General features: G+C 37.4%; 2 protein-coding genes across 4 annotated transcripts in view; both read left to right on the top strand.

Moving 5' to 3' along the window:
• Nucleotides 1–190: 190 nt before the first annotated feature.
• On the top strand, nucleotides 191–3,175 carry LOC127416632 (stress-associated endoplasmic reticulum protein 1-like). The gene is made up of 3 exons (XM_051656077.1): nucleotides 191–459; nucleotides 1,934–2,009; nucleotides 2,661–3,175. The coding sequence occupies exons 1-3, from the start codon at nucleotides 376–378 to the stop codon at nucleotides 2,699–2,701; spliced, it is 201 nt and encodes a 66-aa protein (XP_051512037.1). The 5' UTR covers nucleotides 191–375; the 3' UTR covers nucleotides 2,702–3,175.
• A 144-nt stretch (nucleotides 3,176–3,319) lies between these two features.
• The window catches only part of LOC127416588 (DISP complex protein LRCH3-like), a 53,457-nt gene continuing 32,703 nt past the window's right edge, over nucleotides 3,320–24,073 (top strand). For all 3 annotated transcript variants that reach the window (XM_051656010.1, XM_051656009.1, XM_051656008.1), the window contains exons 1-6: nucleotides 3,320–6,456; nucleotides 19,784–19,928; nucleotides 22,063–22,189; nucleotides 22,310–22,415; nucleotides 22,508–22,644; nucleotides 22,905–23,014. In XM_051656010.1, the coding sequence (XP_051511970.1) occupies nucleotides 6,198–6,456; nucleotides 19,784–19,928; nucleotides 22,063–22,189; nucleotides 22,310–22,415; nucleotides 22,508–22,644; nucleotides 22,905–23,014 (884 nt within the window). In that variant the 5' untranslated portion in view covers nucleotides 3,320–6,197. The remainder of the gene's footprint in view (nucleotides 6,457–19,783; nucleotides 19,929–22,062; nucleotides 22,190–22,309; nucleotides 22,416–22,507; nucleotides 22,645–22,904; nucleotides 23,015–24,073) is intronic.

The raw sequence follows: 24,073 nt of genomic DNA, 5'->3' as shown, positions 1-24,073 counted from the left end.
AAGTGTTCTAGACAATAATATACACTTGACTAATAATACTGAGATTATTTAACAGCCACTAGATTTAAAAATCACAGTGAATAAACAAAATATAAAAATATAAATTACCCTTTTAAGGCTGACCAATTAGAGACAACTTCGGGCCGTCAATCCCCGCCTATTTTCTGACATCCTGTCTCAATATCGTTCAGCTCATGTGTGTTCTTCTTCGGAGCGTCCACGTATCGTGGGTGGAGAGAGCTTCTCTTATGCACACGTATACTTAAAACCAGTACTTCAGTACAAGATTACACGTCAGCTGATTACACCAACCTCTTGGATTTCTTACAGTCTTTTCTTTTTCTTTCATAAACGTTGAAATTAGTAGTGTGAAAGATGGTGGCCAAACAGAGGATTCGCATGGCGAACGAGAAACACAGCAAGAACATCACACTGAGGGGCAATGTGGCCAAATCCACGGTAAATCACAATATTTTCAACTATATGTTTACTACAGTAAAAATTTGGATACAGTCTTAACCCTTGTGCGACCTTCGGGACATTTTTGTCTTTTTCATTTTTTTTCCACGATCATTTCACCTGTGTTAATGCCGACGGCATACATTTACTCAAAGGTATTTTGCGGGGAATTTTGATATTTCAACCTTAGTTCCTGTAATACATCTATAACACACTGTGTACACAAATTAGTTACACTCAGGACCTTCAGGACAAAAATGTCCCCATTGAAACTCATTAAAACTGCAATATTTGATCTCAGTGCCATTAAAGCATAACATCATGAATTCTATAATACTATGCTTTCATACCGGAACCCTGGCTTCAGAATTTAAATGTGCAATATTTTCCACCAGATGGCGCCATTTTTCTTTTGTTTAGCCTATGGAGCAAATACATGCTTTTTTCCTATTTTCTGTTTGCTGTATTATAGAGCACTGCAGGCCAATTGAATAAATGATGCAGCTAAAATTGTGTGGGTGTGTTGGTATGGATGTCAGAGTGTGTTTTGTATGTGTATGTATTGAGAAGTGTGTGTGTGTGTGTGTGTGTGTGTGTGTGTAAAAAACAAATATTTAAAATTAATTATTTAATTATTTAAACAAAAACTTACATTTAAAGGGTTAAAATCCTGAAAATGAATGAGTAGTTGGTAGTTATGATCAGGACTGATGTTGGTAAAAAAAAAATCTAAGTCAGTGAAAGTGGAAAATAATATTAATATATAATAATTTTATGGCAGTTTTTTGACGTGGACATTTACTGAGTGTGAGGTTTTTTTTTTTTTTGCACACTGCACAAAAAATAGTAATGCATCAAAATCAATGTTGTTGCTAATCATTGACATATCCCAGACTGTGATCCTCCAAAAAAAAAAAAAATCCCCTTAGCATTTAGTATATATATATATATATACATATATCAAATCAAATCACTTTTATATTTTATATATATATATAATATAAAAGTGATTTGATTTGATTTTGAGATATATATATATAAATTTCACTAAAAAAAACAACAGTGGCATTATATAAACAAACTGGCATTTAAAGGGTTAAAATCCTGAAAATGAATGAGTATTTGGTAGTTATGATCAGGACTAATGTTGGTTAAAAAAATGTACTCATTGATAGTGGAAAATAACATTAATATATAATAATATTATGGCAGTTTTTTGACATGGACATTTTTATCCTCTAAGGACCTCTGAGTAACTTTTTTAAATTGACGCACAAGGGTTAAAATGGAATTGTTTCTTCGTGTTGTAGTAAAAACTTAAAATAGATTAAGACTATTGGACAGCTGTTGTTTTGGCTACATAGGTCGAGCTTTGTAGTTTTAGTGTGTTAATTTACTCAAATTGTGTTTCTTTAAAAGCATTATGCTAATTTATTTTCTAAAATTTAAGTTAATGTCAATATTTCCTCAACAGAGAGGCCCTCAAGATGAGAAAGCAGCGGTTGGTCCATGGCTTCTTGCCTTGTTCATCTTTGTAGTATGTGGATCAGGTGAGTTTACAATCCAACAAACACCCACCTTTATTGAATTTCATGACTACATTATTCAAAATATCTTGAAGTTTGACTTTTGACTTTGCTGATCCCTTTAGTTTAATCCAGTACACTCATAGCAATCAGTCAACATGTCAAACGTGGTTTATGTCATAACTCAAGAGTGCATGAAGTTGCACTCTGTAGGTATTAAAATGTTGAGTTCTTTGACCGGCTTGACCAGCTGTTTATGGGTCATATATGATTTTTGTTTGCATGTGACTAACATTTAATCTATGTGACAAGCAATTAATCTAACTCGACAGTTAATACTCCACCCAAACAGTATTTAACTTTTCATTAATTACTTGACAATTATAATACAGCCCACTCAGATTTTTAGCTTAGAGTTGATACTGTTATTAGAATCATGAATCATGTTTTAGGTGGACCATTTCTATATGGCACTAATGTTATTTGTACCATTTTTAAACATTTGCCCCTTTTTCGGCCAGTGTCTGATTTGAGTCCTATTTAAAAGCGCATTTGAGCAGAAAATCATATTTGCGCACATATTTTGCTTGCGGTGTGAACTTATTCTTAGATACTTAAAATATTTCAACATAAAATACATTGTTCTAATGTTATTTTTCTGTACTCTCTCTACAGCGATATTCCAGATCATTCAGAGTATCCGGATGGGAATGTGAAGAGTCCATCAGCCCAAATTCTCCTCTCCCGGCACAGCAGAAGATCACTTGATCATTCCTTTTTTTCTTATTTAATCTTTGTTTTGCAAGGTCTTTCACCACAATGCTACGGTTTCCTGTGCCTTACTCAAAAACCGGAGGAACATTGTCTTCTGAAACATTCCAATATGGGACTTTTGATCAGTATTGCTGCTCAATCCATGGCAGAGGCAATACACTCAAGACTACGAATGACTGTTAGATTTTGTTTTCTACACTAACATTTTTGTTTGAAAGAAATGTTGCATTAATATTCTATGTTGTAGTTTGGGGACCAGTTCAGTATAATTGTTAACATTGGTACTATGCACCTTGAATTGGATTTCTCTCTACTAATAGACCTGAGTTTGTGTTCTTTGACTGTATCAAAGGAAATGAAGGTCCACAGATTCAGTTTTGTGTGTAGAGAACAAAAATAAAATGAAATGTACTTTACATCTAACTTAGGTGTTTTGTTTTTGAAATGGCTATTTGGAAAAAATGTTGAATCACAATGAGCAATATAATTAAGGGACAGATTTTTTTTAAAGAAAGATTGTTTGGGTAATAGAATCTGATCAATAGTAGCAATAATTTTCAGTTTTATTTAAAGACATAACATGTAACTAAAAGGTTTTAGTTGGTTATTATGATACATACATATACACTGATCAGCCACAACATTAAAACCACCTGCCTAATATTGTGTAGGTCCCCCTCGTGCCGCCAAAACTGCATGATTTTATGCACTGCACTGCTGCCACACGACTGGCTGATTAGATAATCGCATTGGTGATTGTTGGTGCCAGATGGGCTGGTTTGAGACTGCTGATCTCCTGGGATTTTCACACACAACAGTCTCTAGAATTTACTCCGAATGGTGCCAAAAACAAAAAACATCCAGTGAGCGGCAGTTCTGCAGATGGAAACGCCTTGTTGATGAGAGAGGTCAACAGAGAATGGCCAGACTGGTTTGAACTGACAAAGTCTACGGTAACTCAGATAACCACTCTGTACAACTGTGGTGAGATGAATGCTATTCTGAGATGCGGGTTGGCGCTGTTTTGTTGGCACGAGGGGGACCTACACAATATTAGGCAGGTGGTTTTAATGTTGTGGCTGATCGATGTATGTGTGTGTGTGTGTATATATATATATATATATATATATATATATATATATAAAAACATTTTTTTTTTTTTTTTAACAGATTACATGGTGTCTGCATTTTTAATTCAATTTACCACTAGAGGACAGCATTGCAGCAATGTTAACATACTCAAAGGAACAGTTCACCCAAAAATGAAAATTCTCTCATCAGTTACTCACCCTCATGCCATCCTAGATGTGTATGACTTTCTTTTTCTGAATTTAATTTAATTTTCTTTATTTATCACACATTATACATATGCACATATACAGTGAAATTCTTCTTTTCACATATCCCAGCTAGGCTGGGGTCAGAGTGCAGGGTCAGCCATGGTACAGCGCCCCTGGAGCAGACAGGGTCAAGGGCCTTGCTCAAGGGCCCAACAGTGGCATCTTGGCAGTGCTGGGGCTTGAACCCCCGACCTTCTGATCAGTAACCCAGAGCCTTAACCACTGAGCAATACAAACAAAGATTTTTAGAAGATTTTTAGAAGAATGTTGCAATGCAAGTGAATGGTGACCATAACTTTTAAGCTCCAAAAAGTACATAAAGGCAGCATAAAAGTAATCCATAAAACTCCTGTGGTTTGATCCATGTCTTCTGAGGCAATCCATTTGATTTTGTGTGAGAATGGACCAAAATATTACTCCTTTTTCACTGTAAATCTTGGCATCAGTAGTCTACTTGGTGATCATGAGTTCAAGAAAAATGAATTTATAGCTTCAAAAGAGATGGATTACACAACTGGAGACTTATGGATTACTTTTATGCTGCCTTTATATTCTTTTTGGAGCTTCAAAGTTCTGGCCACCATTCACATTCATTGTATGGACAGACAGAGCTGAGATATTCTTCTCAAAATCTTCACTTGTGTTCTGCAGAAGATAGAAAGTCATACACATCTGGGATGACATGAGGGCTAGTAAATGAGAGAATTTTAAATTTTGGGTGAACTATTCCTTTAATTTGTTTTAAATACCTACTTTCCATGCTATTTATTTATTATATATTTTTTGTTGTTGGAAAAACAGTTTATCAACAAAAACGTGAGATTTGTACCTCTAACACCAGAATCCACCGGAAAGTGCCTTGTAATATTTAAAGGGGACATGACATGCTTTTTTAAAATTATTATTTTAGTATGTTCCTCGAGGTTCACTTATAATGAGTAAAGTTTGTTTGCACAAAAAATAGTCATATATTTGTAGAACATGATCATTTTCCACCCTCATTCTGACCCTCTGTCAAAAACGCTTGGTTTTTGTGCTGCTTCTCCTTTAAGACTTGGCAGTAAAAGCCTACTGTTATGATTGGCTCTCTTCTCTTGACTGGCTCACCGCTACTGGGCGGGGCTACAGAAATATTAAGGTAAATAGACCTTTTTCACACTCTGGGTTTTGGAAGGTGGAAGTAAATGATTGGAGGGTAAACTTCGACAGCAATGTATGGGAGTGAATGGGAGACCACAGCAAATATTATTTTCACTTACCCATTTGCTCCAGGAGCAAAAGAAAAAAATCAACAATTACATTTGAATGACTTTCCGGAAGAGGAAAAAATAGAGAGTGGTGGATTATGACAGTAAAATGTGAGAAGATGCCAAATTTACTGTCACTCTCTCTGCAGCTGTAATCGAAACGCTCTCACAGCTGTGGTAATTCATTTTTAAAACTAATTCCAGGATAATATAACACAAAGCATAATGTTATAAATTACACTCAATATTTACAAAAAAAATTATCATATAAAAAAGTTTGCTAGATTTACGCTGCTAAATAAGGCGGGAACACGTCATCACAGTCTGTGAAAAAGGTCTATTATGGGTTGATGTGTTGTTGTGGAGGTGGTCAGATGTAAATGTCTACCACAGTGTGACATCACAATATGGAGGAAGTAGAGAACGAGTCATTTTGGCAGCTTGGTTTTGACAAATGCTCTTTTTGCAGTGAGGAGGAAGTTTTGAGTTCTGAAACTTACAGTATTTTTTTTATTTTTTATAGTACAATTAACTCTTATGTCAAAGGATCAAGGAAAAGTTGATTCCTCATGTCATGACCCCTTTAAATTATGAATCAGTAATATTTACTTATTTGCCACAAATCCACAACATCAATATCAAGATAAACAAGAAAGATGTCTGGTTAAATAAAAGTAAAATAAAATAAAAAGTTCAGTCAGTCCGCGCATGCGTACTATCATTCTGTGTTCGGTAGGACCTTTTTGCTCGGAATCCCTCTCTGTCCGCTGTGTGTCCGCGCATGCGCACTGTCTCTCTCCTGCGCGCTCGTGTTGGACCCGTGAGGATCCAGCGGGAGTGTTTGCTGTGTAATGGCGGCCTCGTTGTTGCTCTCCGCGGAAAGCGCCGTGCCCTCATTTACCATCGGCCATCCCGCCGGAGCCTCGTCGGCGGGAGCAAGCGGCCATCACGGATTATCCAATGCCCCCGGAGTCGCGTCCTGGAGCCGCTCGCTGGACCGGGCGCTGGACGAGGCGGCGGCCACCGGAGTGCTCAACCTGAGCGGCAGGAAGCTGAAGGAATTCCCGAGGAGCGCCGCCGGACACGACCTCACCGACACCATCCGGGCCGGTACCGTCCCAATCATTTCTTTACTGACCCGCTTTAACATTTAACCGAACCCAGAGCTGAGTAAAAGGCACAGTGGTCGAGTTTTACACTAGTTTAAAGTGAACCAATATGTGATTGGTGTGTCTGTGCTGGTGTAAACACACGGGTGTGTGCTGTACTGGGATTAGTCCATCTGAATTGTTGATCATTGGTTAATACTCATTAAACACGCACTTTTCACCTTTTCACAAACTGTTCAGGCCATTGTTGTGTTAAAACTGGAACTAATGTGATGGGATTGGACTATATTAAGTAATGGAGTGCATCTGTCAATGTAGATATGAGATTAAGTCAATGGGGTTTGATTGTTATGATAAAATGTTCGAGACTTTATATAAAAGAGGTTGATCAGCAGGATAAAGCCTTTGTTTATAAGTGTTTGATCACTAGGTAAAGGTGTTGGATCATTTTAGCGGGGATTTGATCTTCAAATTAAGGGGGTTCATCATCATGTTGGTAGTGGTTTATTCGGGTTTAGAGGTTTAATGATCAGCAGGTCAAGAGATATTTTTTAGATGGTTTGATCATCAGGTAATTGTGTCTGATCATTTTGATGGGAGTTTTACCATTTACAGGATTTGCATCTTCAAATTAAGGGGTTTGTTCACATTGATAGGTGGTTTAATCATCAGATTAAGTGGTTGGATTATCAGTTTACAGTTACAGTCAGGCATTTACAATTGAAGTGAATGTGGCCAATTTTGGGAGGGATTAAAGGCAGAAATGTGACACTTATAATTTTATAAAAGCATTTACATTAATTCTTGTGTATTTTTGAGCCGTAAATTTGTTTAAATCATCATTTTAGGGTTTACAGCATTATGTCGTCATGGCAACAGAGTTGTAAAATCAGATATAACTTAACAGAGAAAAGGTTAGTAAGCGATTTTATCACACTAAAATCATGTTCACGCATATATTGTTTACGTCTTGTGGCTATACTTTTGAAACAGTCTGTATTTTAACTTTTACGAATTGGCCGCATTGACTTCCATTGTAAGTGCCTCGTTAGCCCTATTCGAACGGGACTAGTTTTCTAAACCAGTGGTTCTCAACCTTTTTGACTCGGATCTATTAAGTAGATGTCAACTGATAGTGGATTTTGCCGATACGATAACTAAGGTGGTGGAAAAGGCCGATAGCCGATTAATCAGCCAATAGTTAAAAAAAATATCTACTTATAGAATGATCAGAAATTTCTAAGTAGTAGTTAACAATTTAAGCTTTGTATTGAAAACAAAATCTATCAGCATAGATTTTTGGCGATAACCGATAGTTCCAAAACTGATTAATTGGAAAAAAATTATATATCAGTCTACACTGAGTCTTGACAACTTTTCGAACCAGTCATTACAATTGTGAAGGTTATGACCATGGCCTCTTCCATTTATATTTTTTGCTTTATTTTTCGCAAATTTAGTGATTTGCTGTAATCAAATAATAAAAATAATAAAAACTCAAAACTGGTTTAAAAGCAGTTGCTGGCGTACCTGATATAGAGAGGCAGGTGTCACGATTTATGATACTTGAGAGTCTAGACATGCTCAGACTCGATTTTCATTTCATTGCCAGAAGCACAATCGGAAGACCAGCACCTTCCTGTTCGAGAGTTGTTACGCTCATCAATGCGCGTGATTCATATAGAACTGCTTTAAATGAGTCACATGTTCTTTGTGTGTTGTATAAAACCAAGCAGTCTGTATAAACATCTGTCTAAAGACCTTTTGTGGACTGCTCGATAAGTGCTTTTAAATTATATTTAATGACTAATTAAGTGACAGTTACACATATGCAGACAGACAAGTTCATTATTACCGTTTATGGTATGACAGGAATGACAAAGAATTATAAAGGTGCCGCAATGACATTTCTCTGAACTTTGTCATTTGCTTTTGTAAAAATCTTGTGTACTGCTGAAAAAAGAAAGCATCAGGAGTTTGGAATGAGATGATGGGAGCGTATTACAGGTTTTTGACTTCAGTCATTTGCATTGCATTGCATAAATATTGAATGATTAACAAAATTTGTTCACTGACTTTTCCTTTCTTAAAACAAAGTGTTAGATAGGAGGCTAGCTAAAATATGATGCCTGCATTGTATCGACTTGAAGTTCTTTTTGTTTATTGGTCTCTGTGGGGAAAAAAGTAATACCTTTTTGTGCAAGCCAAGTTGTATAATATCTTCTGAATTTGCCACGAGACTGTGTTGATGTGATCTGTACAACTTGTTTGCAGAGGCTGCTGTGCCATTATTTAAATTAGCTAACACTTTATTACTTGCTTATATGTGCAGATCTTTGCCAGAATTAGCTGCAAAGTGTTCTATGGAATGAGATCTACTTTTTCGTTATGTTATTGCAGCAAGATCTACCAATCTACCATGTACAATAAAGGCTATACATTATCACAGTACCAAAATTTCAGTAGTCGGTAGTGACATTTGATTTCAATCAAACTGGGCGCAGCTGCTCAACAGTAGAATAAGAATATGAACTTTCTAATAAGTGATACAGGCCTAGGCTATCACAAATATAGCCGGTTATTTTTTTGCTATTGACGTTTTAATCAGTCTGCTTGTCTGGTCGGGCAAGTAAAATTATCTTTCACTTGCCCCTTCAAAAATCCACTTGTGTACTAAAATAGTTCTATTCCTTGTTATGGAACATTCCATGCTATGGAAGCGTTAATGTCGAGTCCTGCAAAACAACTGTTCAGCCATGACATACATTTATAGGCGAACCCGGAAGGCTAATTCGCCATGGGTTACCTTGGGAATTTCATATGGGTTTTTATAATGAGGTTTTTCAATTTATGAGGAAAATAAGGTCTGTGGTAAACATTAGCCTACCTGAACAGACGTTTTGTTCTACAACATAAATTACACACAGTCATTCACCCCTCACGTGTCAAACGTGAACTTTGAAGCTGCCATGTTTTCAAAAAACTGTATGTTATCCCCGCACATTCCATGTTCACAGCTCAGGAAATTCCCACATTTTTCCATTTTAAGATGTTGGTGAAAATGAGAAATTCACACCTAAGAACACAAGATATCAGTAGTTTCTTTCTGTTGGCTGTAAATCCATCTCTCTCTGTGCTTCTCTCTCATCATCTCTCCATGCAGCGTAGATGCTGTTTAACATGCTAGTATTTTTCCCAATACTAGTGCTAATTTTTTCACCTTTAGTGATGAAGCGCTGGATGAATCGGAATAATAAACTTTAAGCCCCGGTTACACAAGTGGCTAGAAATCATGAACTGCTCAGTATCTAAAATGTAAGTATACAGTTTACAACTAGGTAATGTTACAAAATGTAAAAATTCGACATGCTAATTAGGGGTGTAACAGTTTTCTCTCAGTTCGGTTTGTAATATCCAAAGTAAGAATATTCTATTTGGTAACAAACACTTCAACAGTTGTGCCCTTACTAAAAATCACCATGGTTTTACTACAGTAACCAGTTTAACCATGGTATTTGTTGTAAAATCGTAGTAACCACGAAATCAACATGGTTACTGTCATGGTAACTACAATATTACTATGGTAAAATCATGGTTACTAAATGGATACTGCAGTATTACTGCATAAAACCATGGCAAATTGTATCAAAACCATGATTTCTTATGAAATCCATTGTGACAGCAGTCATGGACAACAGTCATTCTGTGCACAGCGTGGGCTATCTATCCCCGGGTGGTGTCGGCGTAAATAGCTAATCATATATCCATGTATTACCAGGTCAGGGTGTGACGTTTCCATCTTCTATTGGTCACGCATCACCTCGTTGTACGAATTCACGGATCAGGGATCACCAAGCTTGAACTTTGGTACGCAGCGTCGTACGAAATTTCTTCGCATGAGCTTGTGTTTCCGGCCTCCCACATATGGATGCGTTTGAATGGGAGTGAAATGTAGTGTGAGTGCCCTTAATGCTAATGCCGTTTGATATGGAAGACATTCTACTTTAAATCATCCAAATAACAGACCTATTCCTTTTCTCATTTCTGGACTGTACAGGTATTTCCTTTCTGTGCTGTATGTATTAATCAGTGTTGGTCTTGTTTGGGTTGTCTAATTTTATGTTTAAATCCACATTTGTAGATTAGACCTAATATGTACCTAATGTATAATACAATTTAGTAGCATGGTGCCCTCTCTCAGAGATTCATGTCAAGTTTTTAACTACACATGGCCCAAAAGTTGACAGCAAGTCAACTATGTCTTAATATTTACCACAGACCTTCTTTTACTCATAAATCCAAAACTGCCATTATAAAGGAAAATCCAGAGGGAACCCATTGCTTGAAAATGAAAATCAACTTCCGGGTTTTTGGACTACAACCTGAACCGCTCAATTCCTCAAGAAGTGGTCCAACATGGAGAGCTTTTATACATGTTCTTTAGGAAACCAACACATGTTCATTCACATATTATGAAAACCTTGAAAATGTTAGCGACATGACAATTAAAAACTTTTCCAGAGCCAAGCTTTGTTGTTTTGAACACAAGGACACTAGGTCTTACATAGATAGGCATGTTAACTGTACTCTAGCAGACATCTGAAAACACAGTGACCGCATTAACACGTCCTGGCTAGAAACTTGTGCTCCGTTCTCACGGCAAAAGAAAGAGGTTGTTGTCTTCATGTTGCAGAAGAAGTTTCCTGCTAAATGGCCATTAGACTTGTTTAGCAATCCTACATACAATTTATCCATTTCAAAGAATCGATTCATAACTCGTATTCAGAGTTTGGCTAGTGTCATCACTCAAAAATGTTCATGGAAGTCGTCACTTGACATGTTTTATGTTTTTAAATTTATAGTAAAATATATGTATGTATTGTTGGTACATATAAATGAAAACGATTAAATATCATTCTTAATTGTGTTCATTTGGTGAAAAACAGTGTGGAAAACATTGATTATTTTTAGGCTAGAAAATACATCTTTGTGTTACTTTGCAGTGTGTGTTTTATTGGAAAGAGGTTGTAATATAGAAAGGAATGACAAGGGAATCCTTTGATGGAGAGGCCAAATTGAACACTATTGAGTAGGGCTGCAACTAATGATTATATTGATAATCGATTAATCTTATTAAAAAAAATGACATTTTATTTCCTGTATTTTATTAAAATATGGTTTTTCAAAAAACTGATAAATGAAAACTGTAAAATGATCCATAGGGCATGGAGTGGGACAAAAAATCAGCCCAGCAGAGGTGACACGAGAATAGAAATATTAATATTTCTGCCTAGCTGAAAAATACATATGTCAGATACATATGCTTGTACACTGTCACTGATTACAAACATTTAAGTATTTTAATATTATAGTTTTTAAAATAGTATTTTCTCTGATTACATGTTTCTAAACTATTCTTTTCAAAAATTGTGTATGCTTATCCAGTAAAATAATGTTTGCCATAGATATATTAGTGCTGTCGAATTTAACGCGTTAAAATTCATTTAACGGCACACATTTTTTTTAACGCCGTTAACACATAATATTACAGTCAATTCATGCAAACGCCACTAATGTCACATGCATTGACCATCGGGAAAACAGATCGTGGAAGACATTATACTAATACCTGCTTTTAAGCATTTGAGCAATGTGGTACAGCAGTAGAACATGCCCGTAAAGCACAGATAGAGCTCGGAACTTTGTAACATGATTGCAGTGGCAAGACAGCTGCCATTTGAAAACCTGCCTTGCACTGCGAGTCGGTGCGAGCACGAGGTGAAAGTTGCGAGGCGCAGTGCGATCGTGAAGTGAAAGCGTGAGCGTGAGGCGATCGTCTGTGTACCGCAACTGCTACCATGTCCTTGTATAACCCGGTGGAGTGTCTGGTAACCCCCTAGGGAGTTGGTGCCCCACGCAGACTGAGTAATATGCGTATAGGGAGCGGCGGTACTGATTACCAGCTAACGGAATCCCTGCTGCTGTCTCCAGGGTTCTGTCACAGTGTCTCTGTTTGATAGTGCACTAGCCAATGCAATGGAGACACTGCTGGAACCCTGCAGGTAATCTACACTTCATTAACCCATTTAAATCCCACCGGTTACAATTGTGACTGGGGTCTAAAATTAGTTTTAGCTGTACTTTACACAGAGTTGTCAATTGTAAATGACAGTGCAGACTTTTTTTGCATGAGTGTTGCAAATAGTCACATGACCAGAGCTATTTAATTCCACTGTTTTCCTGGAAAGATTATGTCTGTCATAACTCTATAAAAAGAAGCGAATAAATCCTGTCATAGTACACTTACAACTACCATATTTTGTACATAATTTAAATTGTGTTGTGTTCATTTTCTGTTGTGCAACTCTGTTGGTGGTTTTGGGTGGATAACTGAAAAATACATCTGGATGAAGCATATTTTGTCCACTCGTGTTTATAAAGATATTGCTATTAATCGCGACTAACTACAAAAAATTATGCGATTAATCACGATTAAATATTTTAATCATTTACAGCTCTAATTATTATACATTATATTTAGCATTACATACAGTTTAATATAGTACAATCATCTGTAAACCCTGTGCAAATTTACTCTCGCACTGAAAAGACTCATTCCGGTGCTCACTGTATTACATGCGCTTACATGAGCGGGAGAAAACACTTTAAAAACCGGCACACCTTGACTGCTAAGACTTCAGTCTGATATCCATGAAAGCTGCACAATTGATTACATTGAATCTAAAATCGTGGTGTGATGTTGGACAGTTTGATCAAAATGATTGCGCATTTTGCTCAAATGATTGTGAATGATCCCTTTCTCCATTGCGATCGGTTTGTTGATGCAGATGCACGCGCTCGCTTGCTCATTAGAGTTTAACGGAGACTAGCTTGTGGTAAGAACAAACAGTTTTGCGAAATAACGCGGCTGATTTTGAATTCATAACATTTTTACGTTATGAAACATAGAAAATAGCAGTAAAATGTAAGTGATGCGCTGGAGATAAACAACTCTCGCCCACCAAACAGCACAGGCACTCTGTCAACGCACCAGACGCAGCAACTGCTCCACATTATGATTAGTGATTGACCGATATGAGTTTCTTAATGGCCGATGCCGATATCCAGAGAGCAGGGTGGCCGATACAATGCCGATATATCACACAATTTAATATAGTAAATAACAAACATAACATTGCTAAAAAATGAATAAACTCTTATTTAGCACTATTATTTACTCAGTTTCACAATAAACTTTAACTTTTTTTGGTGAAAAGAATCTAAAAATAATATTGTATTTTAAATGGTAGATAGCAGTTTCTTCAGATTTCTGTTTAGTCATCAAATTTTATTAATTTATTTGCCCATGAAGAAATTGTTAATATATTAGGAAGAAGGAAATAACAGTACACACAGTACTCCAGCAACCATGGATGGCATGCCCATGTTAGCAATCACATTTTCTCAAAAAATACAGAATCAAACCAATTGCACATACAGTGCATAGTGAATAAAATATTTACTTATAGCACACGTGAAGCACTTTTACTTTGAAGCTGCACTCACGCGCTCTTGTGTATCCAGCGCGAGCTGCAATCTCCTGACAGTTGAAATGGCCTGCATTGCCTGCTTGGATTGTTACGGACTGACCATCATCATTTGTGTATCAGAGGAACTTTTGATCCTGATCCTGAAGTTTTTTGATTCTGGCTGATTGAATACATGCTTCAGAGGAAGATATTAGATGAGCGCTTGACAGAAGAAAACGTTGGATTTTCATGAGGTTCGTGAATTACATCTTTTTAAACGAGATATCTGCATATTTGAAGATGATATATAATGGAAGTTTTATTGATATTTACCGTTTATCATTAGAAAAGTTACTGTTGAGGAGAGACTGTTAGAATATGTGCTTCAGAGGAAGATTTATGAGCGTTCCACAGGACGCTGTATCTGCTTAAGTTGTGTGAGATTGGTTTATTACAGCTGTTTAAACGAGATATGCGCATATTTGCAGACGGTAAATTATATTAGTTATATTGATATTTGCCTTTTTATCATTGAACAGGACAAGTTCAACTGTTGAGGAAAGAGAGGGAGAATGAAACAGGCGAGCACTTTAACATTATGAGCTCAAATGCGTTTGCCGATGCTCTGATATGCAGACCATTTAAATGAGACTGTGCTGCACACATTACTGTAGTAACACAATGGCATGTAACAACAAAACGAACCGTGACTAGTCTTTTACATGTCTCATTCGCTTCACATGCAAGCAGGCGATTCTTTCTCAGAGCCCTTAAGAAACAAATAGGCCAAACGGGAAAATTTATCAGCCGATGCGAATAATTAAAAAATTCTAAATATCGGCCTATATATATCGGTTGACCACTAATTATGATCTTCTTTGAAGTGTTTATAAAGTGCTCTCGTGCACTGGACAACTTAGGTCATGTTTTTCCCCTTCAACTTGTCCGCTGTTTTTCAAATGATTTTCATTTTTTCACTTGGCTGTGAAGTGACGTCACTGACGGGGCTTCTCCGTGCTTACTGCAAATAGAAGAACTAATCGATAATGAAATTGGTTGTCGATGTTTTCCTTTATCGATAATTATAGATTTTATTGATTAGTTGTTGCAGCCCTACTATTGAGGTTATTGTGTTGTCTGCTGTCATCTTGCCTTGGGCCTGAAACTGATGACTGTTGTGTATGAGCACTGAGGAAGTGTAGTGAACTGAATATTAGTGTCTATATTTCAAAGAGGCTATGAGTCAGTGTGAAATGTTGTCCGGTGCAAGACGCTCATACAGGAAATATAAAGGTAAAAAGAAGTCTAGATGGAAGAAAAGGCGTTTGTTACTCAGTCTTTGCTCATTTCAGCTCTGATGTTGTGCAATGCCAGATGTTTTCAGAAATATATCGGATTAGATTTGTGCCAATTGTTTTGAACGTAACTTTTCAAGAAATTAACGTAACCTTTCAAGAAATGGATAAAAATATAAACTGAAAATGAATAAATCTGAACCTGAAAAGAATAAAAACACGGGCAGTCAGATATTGTACAAATGCATACAGATATTGGAAGCACCCACTAAATAAGACGGATCAGATTGTATCAGGTGTATACAGCATCCAAAACACTTTCCTCAGAGTCCCTGATCACAGCAAGGAATTATGGATCTATTTAATTCTATGGGATTAACTTTGTGCCAATTGTTTTGAACGTAACTTTTCAAGAAATGGATAAAAATATAAACTGAGAATTAATAAAAACTACCTGAAACTGAAAAAATAAATCAAATCAAAGGCAAAATGTAAACTTAGTCTTCAAATAAACAGCATCCTTTGGTAACGATATTCTCTACTTGCGTTTGCTGATCAGGATTTACTAATGCTCTGCTTGCTTTTTCAGTCACGCTTCCAAAGTTTTCATTTACGCTCCCTGAGTTTTCGTTCGCAGTTCTGGCACAAACCGTGTGGGCGGGGCTAAGAGAAAGGCGTTCTCATTGGCTGGTGAGTTTTTGAGTGACAGCTCTTTGACCGGTAAGTAGAATTCAGTCAGTAAAAGGTGCTCTGGTTCAGTTGTTGCATGTAAAAGTGTGAGAATCTGCAAGGGGCTTGATATATAGCGCAGAAAGATCACAGCTGGTCAACACAGCACTGTTGTTTTGTCACGCTGCTCACTAGAGATGATGAGAGGGCACAACCGTTTTCACGAAGTCTTGTGGTCCGGATGGAATCAATCTTGGGTCCGGACCCGGCAGCTAATGTTAGCCACTTTGTACAGTCCGAGGAAGCCGAACTGCTTACATTGTGACATGCACCTGATCGTCTATATGTAGAACATAGGCTAAATATCGAAAATTACTCGAGCTTATCTTCGATATCATGGATTTTTTTATCGCAATAAATATCGATATCGTTTTAGCGCCCAGCCCTATTTTTAAGTATTGTTGAGTTCTCTATAATGGGTCTGAGCTGTTTGTGTACCTCTCCCAGTATGTGTGCTGGTTTTAGGTAGAGCTCCATGTAGGAAGCAGACGTTATAGTCAGCAGTACTTCCTGTCTTCCTGATCCCGGATTTCAGCACAGCTGCACAGTTACAAATATAGATCCAGCATGGATTGGAAAACCATCAGTAATACCTCCACACACACCTGCATGACACTTACAAACAAGATATTCTGGCTTCTTATCTGCACATTGACCATGAAGCCCTGATTCCACTGAATATGTGTAACAAAACACTTACACTTTCCTGTAAGAGCGAACCACACTTGCACTTGGCAAAAAGTTAAGTGAAGTTTAATATGAAAATATTTGTTTTTAACCTGCTTCTTTACCTTCCTTACTTTCATGCTCTTTTTCTCCACAAAAAGACTAAACAAAAGCAGATTGAAGCAACATCTATAAACAAGAAAAGATTCAGTACACATTTTGAATGTTGGCTTAAAGACTTGTCTTAAAAGTTTAAACAAGTTTTAAGAATTTGAAGGATATATATGCCTGATAGACAGTTGGATGGATGGATGGATGGATAGCCTAACTTAAGTTTGTATAATAACAGTATGTTGGATCTGTCAAGCCAACTTAATGTTCATAAAATAAATGTTGGCAGGACTTCGCAAAACAAATGTTTTGGCTGCATCATCAATTACCTAATCATGTAAAAAAAAGCAGGCCTTTCATGTAGCTTCTTGAAGCATGACGTAAATATGCCATGTGTAGTGATCGACCGATATATTGCAGAGGCCGCTAAATAGGCCGATATTCAGATTTTTTTTTAACTATCGGCATCGGCTGATAAATTTTCCCGTTTGGCCGATTTGTTTCTTAAGGGCTCTGAGAAAGAATCGCCTGCTTGCATGTGAAGTAAATGAGACATGTAAAAGACCAGTCATGGTTCGTTTTGTTGTTACATGCCATTGTGTTACTACAGTAATGTGTGCAGCACAGTCTCATTTAAATGGTCCGCATATCAGAGCATCGGCAAACGCATTTGAGCTCATAATGTTAAAGTGCTCGCCTGTTTCATTCTCCCTCTCTTTCCTCAACAGTTGAACTTGTCTTGTTTAATGATAAAAAGGCAAATATCAATAAAACTAATATAATTTACCGTCTGCAAATATGTGCATATCTCTGTTAAACAGATGTAATAAACCAACCTCACACAACTTCAGCAGATCCAGCGTCCTGTGGAACGCTCATAAATCTTCCTCTGAAGCACATATTCTAACAGTCTCTCCTCAACAGTAACTTTTCTAATGATAAAAGGAAAATATCAATAAAACTTCCATTATATACCATCTGCAAATATGCAGATATCTCATTAAAAAGATGTAATTCACGAACCTCATGAAAATCCAACATTTTCTTCTGTCGAGCTCTCATCTAATATCTTCCTCTGAAGCGTGTATTCAGTCAGCCAGAATCAAAAACTTCAGGATCAGGATAAAAAGTTCCTCTGATACACAAATCATGACGGTCAGTCCGTGACAATCCAAGCAGGTGATCCAGGCCTTTTAAACTGTCAGGAGATAGCTGCTCACGCTGGATACGCACGAGCACGTGAGCGCAACTTCAAAGTAAAAGAGCTTCACGTGTGCTATAAGTAAATAACTTATTCACTATGTGCAGTTGGTTTGATTCGGTATTTTTTGAGAAAATATGATTGCTAACGTGGGCATGCCATCCATGGTTGCTGGAGTACTGTGTGTACTGTTATTTCCTTCTTCCTAATATATTAACAATTCTTCATGTGCAAATAAATTATTAAAATTTGATGACTAAACAGAAATCAGAAATCTACCATTTAAAATACAGTATACATTTTTTTTATTCTTTTTTACAAAGATAAAATTTATTGTGAAATTGAGTAAATATAGTGCTAAATAAGAGTTTATTCATTTTGTAGCAATTTTATTTTAATGTTATGTTTTTATATTAAATTGTGTGATATATCGTCATCATATCTGCCTATCGGCCACTCTGCTCTCTGGATATCGGCATCGGCCATTAAAAAACCCATATCGGTCGATCACTAGCCATGTGAAATTACCGTAAAACCTTCAGCATCTTCACGGCTCTCGCGTGATTATTTAACGTCTCTATGCTCGGCTATTTTTAGGCCCAGATTGCTTCTGATATTGAAATGTGCTTTTGAGCACCAGTGAGTATACTGGCCTCTTTCATGTAAGCCAGAGCAGAAAAATGGACACTTATTTTGCTGTTAGACCGACAGCTATTTTTGGTGGTCATGTGGTCCTAGTTGTAAGTGTGTGTGATTTAGTCGTTTGTCCTCTGGGTTTAAAGTCAGTGTGTGTGCGTGTAAATTTGGAAATCTGATGATATCATGGCAGTAGCAGAAGCTTTCTGGATTGGTTTTGAAATTGATCCCAAATTTTGATGCAGAAGGTACTTTGTTTACCCCTAAACAGTCAAACGCACTAATTTAAAGATAATGACGACTCTAACTGGGAGACAGCTGCTATTGGACTCAGAAACTCTCTGCATGTGAACCCTCACAAAGGGGACAAAAAATAAACAGGCTTGTTGTTCTTGCTGATGACTTAGCGATTAGACACTGATTTTTGCTTTTTTTTTTTTTAAAGAAAAGGAGGGATGAGTCGAAAGTTGTTTTTTTTGTGGTAATCAACATTATGCCACAAATGCTGTGATTGAGCTTAACTTGTATTGAACCTGGAATATTCCTTTAACTAGCCAGCTTCGCAGTTAGTTGGCAAAAGATTTGTTCACTTACCAGAGATATAAATGTGTACTACATATCATACAATTGTTAGTACGTATGTGTCAGTTGACCGCTGGTTAAATCTAGACTGTTTTGTCTGTCTTTTAATTTTGAAATATCTTTCACATTAAAACTCCAATCTAGGATTTTACACGTTTTAAGTGAAATTAGACATTAAAACATTAATATGTACTGTATGAAGGATGGATAACTGTTTAGTACTTTTGAAACATGACATATGAAAAGAGTCTCTGGATTGGAAAACTAAGTCCTGCTGTCAGTAATGGCCAATTCAGACTAATACTGATATCTCAAACAATGTTACTATTTGCTGATACCAATTTATTGTACATGACTAGTGTTATCAAATCTCTGAATTGCAGCAGAGTGGAGCAGAGGTGCTGACATTCTTGAAACACAATGTGTTTAGTATTGTTCCAGAGCTCATTTTAAAACTGACAGTCCCAACAGCCCATCATCACACATGCATTACATGAGCAAAACCAAAGACAGGTGTGTAGAATATCTCAAGCCAGACACCTGTTTCTCATTGTCTCTCTTTCTGTTATCTCACCGCAGACCTTTCAAGAAACAGGTTGACAGAGCTGCCAGTTGAGGTGTGTATGTTTGTGTCGCTGGAGAATCTAAACCTGTACCAGAACTGCCTACGGTCACTACCAGAGAGTCTGATCAATCTACAGTCCCTCACCTACCTGAACATCAGGTAATAATGGCAGACATAACATATTACAATGACACAACATTAACTTTGAGATCTTACCATGACACCAGTAGGGATGCACCGATCTGCTACCTGGATCGGTATCGGCTCCGATACTGAAGCTTTTAAACGGATCGGGAATCGGTCCGTCTAAAAGTTCGTTACTGTCAAGCTCAAAAAATGACATAAAAGAACCAATAAAGCAGTTCATATGACTCGTGCATTTTATTCAAAGCCACTTGAAGACGTGCGATAGCTCTGTGAATCACAAAAGGCTGTGTTTAATAAGTAAATATATAGTATGCGCAGCGCAAGTGCGTTAGTGAATGGTGCTGCTCTGTTGACACAAACTCAGGCACAGGCTGGTGATGCACTCGTGGCTATTTTTAGCCTTCACAGCGGTGCGCAATATTTGAGCGCTACTCAAGAACAGCATCTCAGATGTAGATGCGCAATAGATCGGTTCACTTATAATATGCATTTAGAACGGCGCCGGAGGTGCATTTTTACCAGAATTTGAATAAGAAGCGAATTGAACTACTGTGAACTTGCCTACAAACTATGTCAAAATGTCAAAAGCGTGAGGGTTTAAAAAGTGCACGATTGAAATGTATAACTGTTGTATTTAAAATTAAAATTAAAAGTCAATTACTAATAATATTAATAACTATTTATTATTATTATTATTGTCATCCATTAGTATTTGTTTACAAATTATAACAACATTTAAATTGAAAGGGTTCCAAAAAATAACTGTGTGAATGAAAAGTGGACTGATGTCTTACAACTAAATTGAACAAAAAAAGAGATCTGAATCCTTTAAAGTCCAGATGCAAGTTGAAACATTTTTGAAACAATAAATAAAAATAAAACAATGGTTTCTTTTCTACTGAAGACATGAAGACTGGAATTACTGTTAATTTTGCTTCTACATTATCTGGTATACTAGTTAATAATAAAGTGTTTCTTAATAAGCTACATATTTATATTGAAATAATGTGCAGTTAGAGGTTTGTGTTTCTTTATTTATTAAAGAGTACTCCCAATTAGTTCCACACAATAATGTTAAGATATTCTAAACTGATTATGCAAAAAAACAACACTGGTATCAGATCGGGATCGGTATCGGTGTTGAGTGACTCCAGTCAGGCTTCCTAAGCAACCAATTGGCCCGGTTGCTAGGCTGGGTAGAGTCACGTTGGGTAACCTCCTCGTGGTTGCTATAATGTGGTTCTCGCTCTTGTGGGGTGCGTGGTGAGCTGTGCGAGGATGCCGCGGAGAATAGCGTGAGCCTCCATGCGCGCTAGGTCTCCGCGGTAACGCGCTCAACAAGCCACTTGATAAGATGCGCGGATTGACGGTCTCAGACGCGGAGGCAACTGAGATTTGTCCTCCGCCACCCGGATTGAGGCGAGTCACTACGCCACCATGAGGATTTAGCACGCAGTTGGAATTGGGCATTCCAAATTGGGGAGAAAAGGGGAGAAAATAATAACAAATAATAAAAAAAAAAAATGCATGATTACAGTTGGAAAAATGCCAACTTCATTTTCAAATGCCCAAAGTATACAAACAGTGTTGATTAAAGTTTGCTTACCCAGCTACATAATTTCTACAGAATGCGTGCTATCATCATTTGAAGTCTGGATTAAAAGCGCTGAATGCACCTTCGCTCACCATGCGCCATTGGACACAGCGCTTGAGATTATTGATGAGCAGCGAGACTATGAGCTGATGAGAGCCGTTCTATGTAAACGCCTATGTTACTGACTGTACTGTAGGCCTACAGAGCCCCCTTCAGGACAAAACTAGAACGTGCTTACATTTATTTTACAAGAAAGAGAAAGCAAAAAATACCCGCCAGAGTGGCCTCTTACGTGGCGAAATTCACCGGCAAACCAAAAATTTACCCGTGTTTGGCACTTGGCGGGTGTTAATTTTGGACGCTGCATCTCGCTCATCTCAACTGGTAGGCCAACAGATGTTGATGCAGTGCTTTAGAAATTCATGTGTCATTTACTCACCTCAAAAGCGTCAATACTCGCTGAGCTACCCAGGCCCCCCATTTGGTGCTTGTTAAGTTTTGGCACTGTTTTTGTTACTAATGAAATTGAATATGTCCTTATTTTCTCTGCAGTCGGAACCAGCTGTCCACTCTCCCTGCTCATCTGTGCCGACTGCCTCTCAAAGTTCTGATCGCCTGCAATAACAAGCTGGTATCACTGCCAGAAGACCTGGCTAAACTCAGACAGCTTACAGAACTGGTGTGTGTGTCTGCCCCACATCTGGACCAATGTTCTCTTGAGTTCAGCATTTCATCTTTACATTTCCTCTCACTAATGCACATTACAATTCTCAGTTCTCTCTCTGTTTCTCTCCTAAAGGATGTGAGCTGTAATGAGATCCAGACTCTTCCTCCTCAGATCGGTCAATTGGAAGCTCTCCGTGACCTCAACATCCGCAGAAACCACCTCATTCGCCTGCCTCCTGGTCAGACATACAGTACACACCTGCACCTGAATCAAATTGGTGATATTTCCTTATAGAAATGTTGTTTTATTTCTGTGTCGTTTGGTTTGCAGAGTTGGCCGAGCTGCCATTGGTATGGCTCGATTTCTCCTGCAATAAGGTAACGACAATCCCAGTTTGCTACCGCAATCTCAGACACCTCCAGAGCATTATTCTAGACAACAACCCTCTCCAGAGCCCACCTGCACAGGTAACGCAATACCATACAGAGAGATTGATATAAGAGAGATATTGTGAAAGTTATGTCACAGGAAGCAGTTTCGGAACACATTACTAGGCATATTTTAGTTTAGAATTCAGGTTTCTTGAATTCAGCGTGTACATGAAATCTAAAATCAGTCATTTTGTTGAAATTTTGGTACAAATTTTGTTTTTTCACAAAAACGCAATGACCAACAAGACTAGCCTAGTAAAGAAAAGACCAACTGTGCCATGTCTGATGTGTTATAGATCTGCATAAAGGGAAAGATCCATATATTTAAATACCTGAACATGGAGGCGTGTAAAGCAACACCAGACCTTCCAGATTATGACAGAAGACCACTGCCTTTTGGATCCTGGTGAGAGAACACACTTGTAAATTACACAGCGACCCTAAAAGAGTATTTGGACACTAAAGTTACGCTTAATGTATGAATGGTGGCAGTGCATTATATAACAAAATAGAATCGAATATACCTTTTTGTTTCATTAATGGGAAATTGTTTTGGACTATATGCACATATCAAAACATGTGCCATTTATTTATTTAAAAGAAAGATACAAGCACACTTTTCAAGCAAACCATTTCACGAAAATAAGTTTCTTAGGTTTAAAATTCAGGGAATTTAGGTTAATATGGCCTTATTTCAGTGACTTAAAATTTAAATTTTTTCAAAAACCACACATAAACGTTATTTTCTCAAAAATACAAACATGTACATACGTGTTGCTCACATATTATTGTAGCCCAGTTTGTGCTGAATACAGTGCTATCAGACTTTAGCCATTAATATGTTTTTAAGCAACTGAAAAAAGCAAATGTCAAGGCATGTCAAAACTTCTCCAGGGCCCAAAAACACCCTCAGACCCCAGAGGGTTAAATAATAATAATTAAGTGATTAAATCAAATCAGACATGACATTTGACATTAGGATTATATGCTCCCATTATTATACATATTCAGTTTTATATATAGTAGATTAATATGGCCTTTGTAAACTTGTAAAGTTTTCTCTTACTCTGTCAGAGCAGATCACTCTAGCGCGTCAAACGGACATTCGATCCCGCGCGCTGAAAAGGCGTGCCTCTCTCCCGCTGCTGGTTTCTGTTTCCGCCGTTTCAGTCGAACTCATCGTACAACATCTGTGGCTGCTAGTGTGCAATCGTATTTTAGAGCTCCTTGTGTGCAATGAAGCGATTTCCATTTGCATGCCCACGTTACGTAGACTTAGGATGTCATGGGTATTGGATAGAACAGACGCTAAAATAATAATTGTAAAAATGTCCACGATAAACCGTTACACACCTATATAGTGATAATACAGGAAAACGAAAATGATGGTAATAAATAATAATTTTGTGGTTACTATGGTTTCTCTGCAAGTACCATAGTTTAACTATGGTTACTGTAGTAAAAC

This window comes from Myxocyprinus asiaticus, chromosome 26 (genome assembly GCF_019703515.2).
Source record: "Myxocyprinus asiaticus isolate MX2 ecotype Aquarium Trade chromosome 26, UBuf_Myxa_2, whole genome shotgun sequence".
In the NCBI taxonomy this organism is placed as follows: Eukaryota; Metazoa; Chordata; class Actinopteri; order Cypriniformes; family Catostomidae; genus Myxocyprinus; species Myxocyprinus asiaticus.
The sequence above is the reverse complement of the archived record's forward strand: the minus strand, read 5'-3'. Positions and strand labels throughout refer to the sequence as shown.